The sequence below is a fragment of the Panthera onca genome, chromosome C1 (genome assembly GCF_046562875.1).
Source record: "Panthera onca isolate mPanOnc1 chromosome C1, mPanOnc1 haplotype 2, whole genome shotgun sequence".
In the NCBI taxonomy this organism is placed as follows: Eukaryota; Metazoa; Chordata; class Mammalia; order Carnivora; family Felidae; genus Panthera; species Panthera onca.
This window is the reverse complement of record NC_138346.1, coordinates 175,971,505-175,984,544: the sequence shown is the minus strand read 5'-3', so window position 1 is coordinate 175,984,544 and position 13,040 is coordinate 175,971,505. Positions and strand designations below refer to the sequence as shown.

The window sequence follows — 13,040 nt, the reverse complement described above, 5'->3', positions numbered from 1 at the left end:
TCATTTGTCTCTTGTCCTAGACCTGCATTTGGCAGACTCTTCATTCGTTCTGTTGGGGTCAGGGAGGGATACAAACAGGCTTTGGCCCAAGGTAGCTCTTAGGGAAACCAGCCTCAGATAGGACATCTCCCTCTGCCTACACCTCATGGCTTCCTCTACTTTCTTCATAACAGCTTAATTCGTGATTACATATTTGTGTGATTATTTGATATTTTACATTCTCCTCTAGCCTATAAACTCCTTAAAACTGAGATCCTGTCCCTTTTATCCACTATCCTACCTTATGTGTTTACTGGTGCTCAGTACACTGTAGGGAATTAATACTCGTCAACAAATAATTGAAATGGGTTGGATCTGAATCCCAGAGGTGCCCCATACTATGGCATGGCTCCATCTTCCCTTAAGTCTCCAGGAAATGGGGTTATTTCTTCTTGAGACCAGTTGAGTCTGTCAAGTGCTACTGGAAAGGTGTGATGGAAAGGCTAGAGGATTAGCAGTACAGGGGTTTGGTCTCCTGGTCCCTCCTCTAATTTGCCTTCTCCCCCCCAGCAAGTTATTTTGTCTATCTGGACCTTTGTTCCTCTGGATTGGAAGGGAAAATCTGGACTCTGACCTTGAGGGTCTCCCTAGCTGCATACTGGGGCCCAAAGGTACATTTCTGCCTGCAGGAAAATGCTGAGAAAGTGCTGAGCTAGTGTCAGGGCCTGAGCAGGCTTATCTAGAAGTGAAGAGCAGACTGATTTTGGGGGGGGGGGGCTTTATTCCCCTATGCCCTGAAACCAAATGAAGTTTTGCCTCCTTGGATTTTCAAAGTGCTTGGAATCCACGGCTTTTTTCCTCCCATTTTCTCTTTTGAACAGGAATGTCTGTAACTGTTATTATTATTTTTTTTACATTTATTTATTTTTGAGACAGAGAGGGACAGAGCATGAATGGGGGAGGGTCAGAGAGAGAGGGAGACACAGAATCTGAAACAGGCTCCAGGCTCTGAGCTGTCAGCACAGAGCCCGATGCGGGGCTCGAACTCACGGACCATGAGATCATGACCTGAGCCGAAGTCGGTCGCCCAACCGACTGAGCCACCCAGGCGCCCCTGTAACTGTTATTCTACGCCTGTCCCATCGCTGAATTTTGGGGAGCAGCTGACTTGTGTTATGCATTCACAGTTGGAGAGCAATTATGCCTCAGGATGGACTAAACCCAGAACCCCATCCTTACCTGACTTCGATGATTTAGTTTAGATGATGAGATTTGAGACTCTGGAGTCAAGATTTAGGTAAGACTTCGGATTTGAGTTGATGCTGTAATGGGTTGAGACTTTGGGGGAGGTTCGGATCTGGTGAATCTATTTTGCATATGGGCTGGATGGGAATCTTTGAGGCCTAGAGGGTGAACTGTGGTGGGCAGTCTGACCACCCTGCAAGACGTCCGTGTACTAATCCCTGGGTTCTATGCATATGCTCTGTGACATGGCAAAAGGGAATTAAGGTAGCAGATGGAATGAAGGTTGCTAATCGGCTGACCTTAACACAGGTAGAGCATCCTGGATAAGAGAGGTGGGTCCATCTAATCAGCAGGGCCCTAAATGTGGAAGACGTGGCAGAAGTAGAGACCCAGAGACCGCAGAATGGAAAGGACCTGGTCCAGTACTGCTGGCTTTGCAGATGGAGAAAGAGGGCCACAAACCAAGGGATGCAGATGGCTTCTAGAAGCTGGAAAAGACCAGGAAACAGCTTCTTCCCCAGAGCCTCCAAAACTATCAGATAGTAAATCTGTGCCGTTTTAAGCTACTGTGTTCCTGGTAACTTGTTACAGCAGCAATAGGCAACGGACACAAGTCTTGGCCGGCAATTTACTCTTCCAGGATCTCAGACAGGTCGTTCCATCTTTAGGCTCCTTGGCATTCCTCAGGTCTCAAAGTAAGAACTGCCAGAAGGATCAGCAGTGACAAACAGGCAGACGTGCCTGGCACACAGGTGCTCAACGGGTGTGACATGTCCAGCTCCCCCTCTTCTTCCAGGCTGGGGAGACACCGGGAGAGAAAGCAAGGGCCAAGTGCCATTCTCTGGGGAGCGCCCTCCACCCTCCTTCTTTTGATACGTAAAGAGCTCCCTTGGGAGCTCCCCAAGCACACCTTATCAGGAGCCCTGCTTCTTATCTGCCTTTGGGGGACCCACTAGCTCCTCCCTCCTTGACAAACCCCTTTAGAATACAGAAGCTCTTTAGAGCCTGAGACAGAGCAGAGCCAGAGTCTGGCTGGGCAAACAGGCTTTCAGAGATGAAAGAGCAGCTGAGGCAGCTACGGCCGCCACCGTATTTCCCCCTGGAAGGATCAGGAAGTGGTGCCCCGAGGTGAAGCCAGCCCACTGAAAGAGCTCAGATGGCCTGCGAGCCCCCTCCCTCCTGCCACACACCCGAGACAAACACCCCTCACACATTTCAGGATTCCAGCCCCTTCCTTAGTTGGGTTATGAGCTTTTATTTAAAAAGCACATTTAATACAAGTGTAGTTTCGCAGATACAAGTTTTCACTTTGTATTCTACAAAAGTCTTTGAATATTATTCTCTTTACAAAATGGAACCTTACAAAAATACTGACACTTTAATGTTTTTATACAGTTTTCTCTAGTTATTTCTTTCGTTGTAAAACAATGTCTACCACAGAACTACGATATTTTAGTTGATATTAAAAAAAAAAAAATTAACTCCATGCTTTTTTAAGCAGCTAATGTAAATAACACAGGTCGAGACAGTTTATAAATCATAGTGGATGTAGCTAAAATTGTTTCAGAAATAATATCTTACATAGTTAACTTTTAATGTTTTATACATTATTTATATCATATTTATATATAAAAATCATAGCTTGCTAGAAGTGGAAATGAAAAGGACGGCTTCTGGAGTAAGGATGTACATGTGCTTGATCCATGTGGTTACATTTAGCCCTTTGAAAGGTTTGCACCCGCGATCTGAAAGCATTTCTTCCTTCCTCCTTTCCTCGAAGGTTCAGTAGAAAGGATCCCTGTCTACTGCCCCGCGTGGGACCTTGCTTGGAAGGACACTTACGGAGAGAGGATGAGGAAAAACTCTACGGAGATTTAACCCATGTGTTCTGCCCAGCAGAACCTACCAAGAACTGCCCTAGAGATCAACCCCAAGACGATAGTGCTTTACACAGCTTCGCAAGAGCAGCCCCCGCAGAGACGCTCGTCCGCTCCGAGATCTGGAAGGGCCGCCTCTCAGGCACGAGACCATCTGCTGCTCTGGCTCATTCTGACTCTGAGTAGCCAAAAGGTTGGTGAGTTTTTCATTCTTGCCCATTCGCTCCCACGTCTCTTGTACGTAAGGCTGCTTCCCGTCAGCCGACGGCGGAGCACCTGGGGTCGGGACCCTCCCGGGAGACCCCGGGGGGCACACAGCAAGGACTTCCGGGGAGAAAGCAGTGACCGAAGCTAACTGTTACCAAGAGTGTGAAGGTGCCGAGTGACTGGTGAACACAACAGGGGCATCCCGCTGCTGACATCCCGCATCACACAATGATGCGGCCAGAGAAGACAAAGGAGGGCCAGCACCCTCTATCGCTTTTGAAATTGTGCTATTTGTGAAACTCACTCATCCACAAAGAGTCTCCTAATCGCTAAAGTGAGGGGCTGTGGCTGCTGGCCTGGGGGCCAGGAGAGGGAGGGAGAAAGGCCTCAGGACTGGGAATCCAGATTCGGGATTGCGTGGCCTGACTTAGCACACCTGCTCTGCCCTTATATTGAACAAAACAAAACCAACCTTCCTGAACCAAAGTCACAGCACAGATCAGAGTGGTGTGGACAGAGAGACACGAGACAGGAGCCCGCCCAATGGCTGTTTTCTTGATTCAGTGCTACTTCTAGCATTGTGTGCTACAATGTGAATTTGATCTTTTCTCACAGGCCTGGGGTTCCTCGGGTCACAAGCGTGACTGGCAGACCCTACTCAAATCATTTTAGTGTCTGTTCCAGAACAAGCCCGTGTTCACTAGAACATGAACACTTAGACCAATTGCACATCCAGGATTTCGGCACTTGGTGTTAGTTTGCTGTTGTTTCCACATAGGTGAATGCTACCTATTTTGGAAGGCCACAAAATAAGACTTTTTTTTTTCCTTTTTAAAATCAGTTGGGCAAAAAGTTTTTCCCTACATTCTACTGTCTGATGAGATTGGAGAGCAGCAAGAGCTTGCTGTCAGCAGTCATTTTATAAAACAGCTCAGGAGGTGGGCAGCACCTACACCATGTTGTGGTGATTGTTCCTGTCAATAATGTCCACAGGCGAAAGGATTTCCTTCCGGAGAGCAGGGGGAGGCAGGGAGAGTGTCGTCTTAGTCTTGAAGAGGTCGGACACAAAGAAAACCTAGAAGCACAAAATCAGACATCGAAATTAATAACTGACACCTGGGGCCTGGGGACAGGCAAAGGGAAGGTCATAGAAGCACAGACTTTGGGAAAAAGGGACCCCCAAACCATAGATCTTTGACTAGGGAAGGATCCTACGGAGATTATATATATATATATATATATATATATATATATATATATATATATATGTCAACTTGTGTTATACACGTAGGGAAACTGAAGCCCAGAGAAGGACAGTGACATGTCCCAGGATGCACAGCCATGGGGGGAGTAGAATTCTGTTCTCTGGACTCTCAGTCCAGTGCTTCCTACCAAAAATGCTACTTCCCTATTTCTCAAGGAAAATGAACAGCAGTGAAAAATACATTCCTACATAAGGAAGCAAGTCATAATTAGTCATGCTCATTAATCTACGATACTTTCCCTTTCCTCACAAAGAAATCTAGGGTGTAACCACAAGAGATCAGCCAACATGAATTCCTATCAGCAGGAGTGGAGAAGGAAGCCGTTGTGACCACATTTTCCTGAAAGTCCGGATCTCAACAATTTGATGGGGGTGCAGAAGCCAGGGTTTTGTGGCTGAGGGAGTCAGCAGCTAACCCGGAGGAGAGGTCAATGCAATCTCCTATCGCTCCTTCCCAAAGTCCTTCCCATTTGTGAGCACAAGACCCCACCGGGTCTTAACAATCACTGAGGAACATTTACAGACACCCAACTTGCAAAGGTACAGGGATGGCTGAGGCATAGCTCCTGTCCCAATTAGCTTACGAGGACAGATTCAAGAGCCTGATGAGTTAGTGGAGTAAGAAAAATTTATGCTTTGTATTACATGGCAAAATAAATACACAGACATCCACTTGAGCTATTCAGCAATAGGAGTTTGTATTGCGTAACCATAAGAGGCGGCTATCAGTCATGTCATTTAATAGGAAACACAGGGCAGATTTTTGAAATGGAGACTAGAGCACCTCCAAATTCCCTATGCCTAGCCAACTTTCTGGATTGGAAAGTCCTTGTCCTGCCACAGGTCATGCGCTCACTAACAATGATGGCACTGTGACTTCGTTCTGGACACAGTAGAAGCTAAAAAGTTACTTTTCAAATTTTTTTGAGAGAGAGAGTATGAGCTGGGGAGAGGGGCAGAGGGAGAGAGAGAGAATCCCAAGCAAGCATGCTCAGTGCGGAGCCAGATGTGGGGCTCGATACCCTGATCCGTGGATCATGCATCAAGGGTCCATTGATCACCCCTTGGATCACCTATCGAACCAACTTCCATGATGTCCTTTCTATAGTCAGAGCATCAACCAAGTGCCACAGAAAGCACAGCCAGAGACTGGTGGTGCTGGTTACTCAGGAGATCAAGGGACCAGAAGAGGAACAGGAAATAGAGACTTATCAGCCGCTACAAAACCCTGACAACTTTAAAAAAAAAAAAAAAAAAAAAAAAAAAAGAATTTTTTTTTTTTTTAATGTTTATTTACTTTTGAGACAATGTGAGAGACAGAGTGCAAGCAGCGGAGGGGCAGACAGAGGGAGACACAGAATCTGAAGCGGGCTCCAGGCTCTGAGCTGTCAGCACAGAGCCCGACTCGGGGCTCGAACTCAACGAACCGTGAGATCATGACCTGAGCTGAAGTCGGACGCTTAACCGACTGAGCCACTCAGGCGCCCCAACCCTGACATCTTTTGAATTTTGTACCCATTCTATACATCGCCTACTCAAAGGTTTAATTATTATTTGTTTGTAAAAAAGTAATAAGAAAAGATGGCTGGGATGTTTCTGTGCTACTATCAGAAAGTGAAATGTTGCCAAGAAATGTTAACATTTTAATAACATTTACAGCCCCGGCGCTATAGAATGTACCATTTTGCAAAGAAAAAAAAATTAAACCTTCTGTCCCTTTCTTTTCCAAGGAGGTGTGAACAGTGAGAACTCCTGGCTCCTAGTCCGGGCCAAACCCGAGAACCAGGAAAGGAAAGATGTGTACCCAACCCTGCCAGGAGGTTCGAGGCCCCCTGGCTGGGAATCCTTTACATGTGGTCACAGAAGGAGCTTGCAAGTGCTTCCCGTATAAGGAAGCACTAACGACCGTGACTGAAGTTAAATGTGGAAATAATTACACTTTTCAACTCTTCTCTGACAGGTGCAGAGCCAATATCCCCATCTCCACCTGGAAACTACCCTCGGCTTCCTCCTTTACTTGGTTTTGGAAGAAGGCTTCAATCTAGCCCTCCGAGGCGGACTCTCAACTGCACTTCTTCCTGCCCAGCTGCCGGTGGCACCAAATGAGGGCTCTCACTGCTCCCATCTCTTAGAGATCTTTCTCCCAGCTTCAGCCCACCTGCTGAAGGCAAACATAGCAAGGGGATGAACCCCCAGCCCCCAATAAACATCTTCCCTCCGAGAATCTGACACCACCTTAATCTACTGGCTTATTTCCCAGTTTAATTTTCTGAGCTCATTATCTACCGCATATTAGGGTTTCCGTTTCCCAGCTGCGAGACAGGGATAATATGGACGTTAAAGGCAAGAATGTAGAGGCCGCCTGGGTGGCTCAGTCGGTTAATCGTCCGACTTCGGCTCAGGTCATGATCTCGTGGCTCGTGAGCTTGAGACCCCATGTTGGGCTCTGTGCTAATGGCACAGAGCCTGCTTGGGATCCTGCTTCTCTCTCTCTCTCTCTCTCTCTCAAAATAAATAAATAAACCTAAAAAAAATTCTTGTTGAATTTCTTTTTTTTTTTTTTAATATGAAATTTATTGTCAAACTGGTTTCCATACAACACCCAGTTGAATTTCTAAACTCCTCTCTACTGGAAGCAAGCACGCTGGCCTTGGGTCTTATCGGCACATGCAAATCCCCCAACCTTCTGGGGAACCACATGCTCGCACACTGCATGTACGTGGCCAGGCGGCAAGATGAAAAGTTGAGTCAGGTCCAGCAGAACCCCCCCCTTTTTTTTTTTTTTTTTTTTTTTTTTAATTTTTTTTTTTCAATGTTTTTTATTTATTTTTGGGACAGAGAGAGACAGAGCATGAAGGGGGAGGGGCAGAGAGAGAGGGAGACACAGAATCAGAAACAGGCTCCAGGCTCTGAGCCATCAGCCCAGAGCCCGACGCGGGGCTCGAACTCACGGACCGCGAGATCGTGACCTGGCTGAAGTCGGAGGCTTAACCGACTGCGCCACCCAAGCGCCCCCAGAACCCCCCTTTAAAAGCTGCATTTCGCTTTCAGCGTGGCTTGAGCTTACACAAACACTTTTTTGGGATCATGAAACTCGATCCTGTCAAGACTCAAACAGGGCTCAGTCTTCCCAACGCTTGAACAGCAGAGCACAAAAAGGACTAGCAGAAGTGAAAACCTTGCCCCGAGCAGTTCCATTTCCTGCAGAAGGTGCTCTCCACCCAAAAAGAAAACCCAGAGGCCCAGACGGGGAAGGGTCTATACAAATTAGGTAGCTATCTTATGTCCAGGGAACCACTCCCAGCCCATAGCCCTACTTCCACAGATCTCTGCTGTGAGAAGAGAGCAACATTAGATAATAAACACAGTGTCAGCGAGCCAGAAATCTATACCCTAAGCACCAAGAAAAGCTCTTGTTTAAACTGCCCTGAGCATTTGCTTTCAATTCCATCTCTCCGATTCTTTGAATTTTATAAAGTGCTTTTTTTGAAAAATGCAACCAGTAACGCGTATTGAACATCTGCTCTGTGCCAAGCCCTGAGATTATAAAGATAAATATACCTAAGAGCCCTTTGCCCTCCCAAGCTCACAGGGCAATGGGGGGGAGAGATCCAAGCAAACAGATAGTTACTATACAGTGTTTTAAAGATCATGATAGAGGGAAGCCAGGGGGGTTGAAGAATCATGGAACCCACACTGAAGGGGAGGGTGGGGGGCTTTATAAAGAAGGCTTCCCCCAAAGGAGGTATATTTGAGCTTAGCTCAATAGGAGTTAGCCAGGTGGCGAACGCCAGGAATGTTGTTCTAGGCAGAGGAGCAGTGCGTGCAAAGGCACGGGAGTGAGAGAGAACAGCACGTTCAGGAGCTGCAGGAAACTCAGCATGGCTATGGCCACACGGTCAATAAGGCTGCAGAGGAGACAGCCAGATCCTGAGAAGGCTCCTAGGACACGTTAAGGAACTCGGACCTCATCCTCTTGGCTTCAGGAGCCACTGGTCAAGGCTGTAGCAGAGAAGCAGCCTGTTGAGAAGGCTGTTACCTAAAGATGCAGAAGGAGTCAGAAAAGGAATGAAGAACCTGAAGGCAAGGGCACCAAGTCAGGACCTGCAGAGTCCAGAAGACGGGTCCCGCGCTACAACCAAGCCGTGAAGACGCAGAAGAGATGAGCTTCTGGAATGTGGAGAGCAGACTGCAGTTGATAAGAATTGATGGGGGTTGGTGTGGACGTGTGGAGGTGGATACGCGTGCAGGAAAAAGGCGATGCTTTCCTTCCTAGTTGCGCGTCTCACTCTAGAAATCTTTGCTCTTGCTCCCCCCCAAACTCTTGCGGCGGGGGTAACCACGCCAGGGGAAAAAAATTCTAGCTCCGCTTTCATCTGCCTTCTAACATTTGGGGTCCCTCTGACAGCACCTTGGGGAAGCAGGTGTGGCCTTCTTCTGAGTTAGAATGGCCAGGCCATTCTGGGACCCGAGTGTGCAAGATGCCCTGACGTACCCAAGCCCTCAGGAGAGTGGAGTCCTTCGACCAAGAGCAAGACTCCACACAAACGAGGCAAGTCCAGGCTGAGGAATCCCATTCGTTACAAAGAGGAGGTAAGAAGCGTACAGGGAGCCACCATCCCCAGCGCACCACTGTGTCATCACCTCCCCCTCCCCGTCCAGCACATGCAGCACTGGCAACGAGCTTTGCCCACAAGGGCAAGACAGACTTGTCTTCAAATCCAGCCTCTGCCATTTTCGGTAAAATACCCAAATGAGGGACACAGTACCCACCTCGGAGGGTCACTCTAAGGATGTGACGTAACAGAAGGCACAAGTGTTGACAGCGTGGTTAATAAACCATAAATAAATAAATAAATAAATAAATAAATAAATAAATGTTAATAAATGGGAGCCATGGCCACTGGCTCATGCATCCAGTGCCTACCTACACAACGTCACTTCTCCTTCCCCGCCCCTTGTGCGGTCACTTCTCCTTCCCCGCCCCTTGTGTGGGAAGACAAGAAACAAGAGAAGGAACTAGAAGAAAGGAAAAGGAGGGGGGGTTGCAGGGAAGATGGATGATGAAGAATATAAATAAGCCAAAAGGTAAAAGTCGAGCCAGACAGGAAGATCATACGCAGGTAGGAGTTTTCCACAGGACAGATAGAATCTGATCTCCAAGTCCTATAATTTCCGAGGCTATTTTGGGGAATGAGTCAGCACAATCAAGAAGGAAGATGCCTCTGATGTCTTGCTGTCAGCACTCACTGGCCCCAGAGATGCCAGCCCCCCGGAGCAGAGAGGCCCTTCTGGGGTACGGCCTGGCTGGAGCTCAGCAAGGACCAAGCTGGCCAGAAACAAGAAGGCCGGTCGGTAGCAAGGTTTCCACTCCCACTTGCCTGCGAATGGCCACGTCGGCAACTTCTGAGGGTCACTTCGTTAATCTACCCTCGGTTGTGACAACAAACGTGTTCTTTAAATGTTTCTGGAGTCCTTGAGTGTTTCAATTCCTGAGAATGTGGAAGTTAGCTCCCTGAAAATAGGAATCACCTCCTCATACATCAAGGATTTTTATAAGCCCCTGTTGAGCTTAGATGCCAGCCCAGAGCAGCTAAATATTAAAGGAGAAGAATGTTAGAAACTTAACAACCAGAAGAACACGGAGGGTTGTCTATTCTGGTATTTCTCCAAATGTAATCCTCAGATCATCTGTTTCAGAATCAGCTGGCTGCCTCTTGAAAAAGCAGATTCCTAGGCCCACCCTGGCCTACGGGAAGTGTAGGGTTTTAACAAACCCTATTTTAGTCTGTTATGCAGACTAAAGTTAGGAGAACCGCCAATGGGCACCCTATGAATGGGCTCAAATGCTAGATCTGCCATTTTAATGGCTGAAGGTCTTACACATCTTGTAATTGCTTTGAAAGCAGCTCCTGTATCTGTACACTGGGTTTCGGGATACCTGCCCGGAGCTGCCTGTATTTTCTCTTTGCTATCCACACTCAACGTTTTTTAAGTTTATTTATCTATTTATCTTGAGAGAGACAGTGTGAGCAGAGGAAGGGGCTGAGAGGGGGACTCCCAAGGAGGCTTCATGCTGTCAGTGGAGAGCCTGACGCGGGGCTCGATCTCATGAACGTTGAGATCACGACCTGAGCCCAAACCAAGAGTTGGACACTCAACCAACTCAGCCACCCAGGCACCCCTACCCACACTCAACTTGTAATGACCTTCCGTCTTAGCACTGGGCACAGGCTTTAAGGAGTAATGCTATGCCACGTTTCCACTTTAGACTGTGAGCTACTCAAATGCATGAAGGACTCAGAGCCCAGCTGTGGCCCTCAACAAATTCTACTCCACCCCCACGGGAGGATACAGTCCATGAGCTGGTCTTTTTCTTTTTAACATTTTCTTTTCAAGTAATCTCCACGCCCAGCACAGGGCTCGAACCTACAACCCCGAGATCAAGAGTCTCACACTCCACCCACTGAGCCAGCCAGGCACCCCTGTGCTGTTCCTTTTTGTAGACATCCCCATGCCTTGGCCTCAGGATTTCCTTTTGGCATCCTGCTCTACCATAATAAACAATCTCCTGGATTAAGGAATCATTTTCTTTGCAGGAGAAAGCCTTGGGACCTGGCTCACCCTCGTGCCCCAAGTATAATAAGGGCTGTCTAAAGAAAAGCCACCTTTGGCAGCCCTGTCTTTTGACTAAATGAGAGCTACCCAGTTGCAATCATCACTTTTTGACCTCAGAAAAGGACTTCCAGTGGCTTTTGGCACTGGGGACTTGCCAGCATCTCATCTGAATGGTTTCCTGGTATATCTGAGAGGAACTTGATGGGGTGGAAACGGTCACAGAAAAGACTTGCATCAGGCAGCAGGATCTGGTACCAAAATTGCTCCTGCTGTGTGTGACCTCAGACTAAGTCACACTCTTGTTGGGACTTGAATTTATACCAAATGAAGAGGTTTATAACTTCAGATGATAGATGGTCTCTGTATGTGTGTGCAAGCATTATGTAAAAATTCACCTTCCCATAGCTGTCAGGCTTCGGTGGGAGAATTCTCGTGAAAACACCTCCTACTGATGTAGGGCTACTCAAATCCTACCTCAGTTATCATCATTCATGACCATCACTGCTACTGAGGGTCATGGATGAAGTTAGTCCCACAAAAACAAGGTGTGTTTGGAACAGCGGAGGAGAGTTGGGGGCAATTCTGGAGGAGAACAGGGATCTGTGCCTGCCTAGGACCCTTCCAGGAAGGCGCTTCTAGGCTATGGCAAAGGAGGGTTTCTGGGAAGGTGGGGGGTGGGGGGGCACAGCACCGACAGCTCAGCTAGTGGGGAGCTACATGTAGCAAGATCTGGGCTTCTGGAACATGATGCTCAAGGATGACAGAGGCTGGGAAAAGCAGGGGCCCTGCTTCCAGAAGTCCTACATTTTGAAGCCTTCTAGGATCAGAAGACACACTGTGTTCCCATTGTTCTCACCCATCCCCTTGTCTCTGCAACATTCCTTCTTCATAAAATGCCTTTCCTTCTCTTTCATAGCTCATAAAAAAATGTCCACTCATCAAGGTTCCATCTCCTCTAGGAATTCTTTCTAGCCTTCCAACACCCTCAGAATGAACTATCCCCTCTCTTGTGCCCCCCGTTGTCCCCACTACATCAGTGTTTTTCAAACCTCATGTCACAAGTCCTGAGAAAGTTACAAAATCCATTTACGGGGTGGTCACTACCAGCATTTGTTTTTTTTTTTGGATACACTACCAGCATTTTTAAAGGTTGAATGAAAAATATTAGACTGTATCACACACAGTAAGGGTAAGTCTTATTTTGGGAAATTTTCCATTTATGTGTGAGTGCTTCTATTGGGTTATAATGGAAAACATACTTCTTTTACAGTTTATTTATTTATTGAGAGAGAGAGAGAATGAGAAAGAATATTCCAAGCAGACTCAGTGCTTCTTGCACAGAGTCCAATGAGGGCTCTATCTCAAGAACCATGAGATCATGACCTGAGCCGAAACCCAGGGTCAGAAGCCTAACCAAGCAAGCCACGCAGGCACCCTGGAAAATGAATTTATTATTACGGATCGTGGTCAAGTCTGGGGAAGCTCCTGCATTAAAACTCTTCAAGGGCCAACTCTTTTTAGCTCCAAATCTTTAAAACAAAGTATAGTACTTCCTCCACGATACACATTCAATTGATGAGTTGCATGTGGCAAGCACAAGCATCTTTTATTCATTGATTCCACAATCCAAAGAGAGTGGGATGTTATTATCATCCCCACACCCCACTATGGGGAAAGGTGGCTGAGAAGAAGTGACATGCCCATATGCCTAATTAGCAGGTGGCTAGTGGGATTCCCTTTGGAGTCTCTGACTCATCACTCATTCATCTCAGCAGTGGAATGAGAAACGAGATTTTCGAAGGGCACTGAAGATGGTGGAGGATCCAGTCATCATCTGTTGGGGCCACAGT

The 13,040-nt window shown here is 47.2% G+C and overlaps 1 protein-coding gene across 3 annotated transcripts in view; it reads right to left on the bottom strand.

Annotated features, from left to right (window-relative positions):
* Positions 1-2,459: 2,459 nt before the first annotated feature.
* PLPP3 (phospholipid phosphatase 3) overlaps positions 2,460-13,040 on the bottom strand; it is an 86,210-nt gene continuing 75,629 nt past the window's right edge. For all 3 annotated transcript variants that reach the window (XM_060622083.3, XM_060622081.3, XM_060622082.3), the window contains one exon: positions 2,460-4,383. In XM_060622083.3, the coding sequence (XP_060478066.1) occupies positions 4,258-4,383 (126 nt within the window). In that variant the 3' untranslated portion in view covers positions 2,460-4,257. The remainder of the gene's footprint in view (positions 4,384-13,040) is intronic.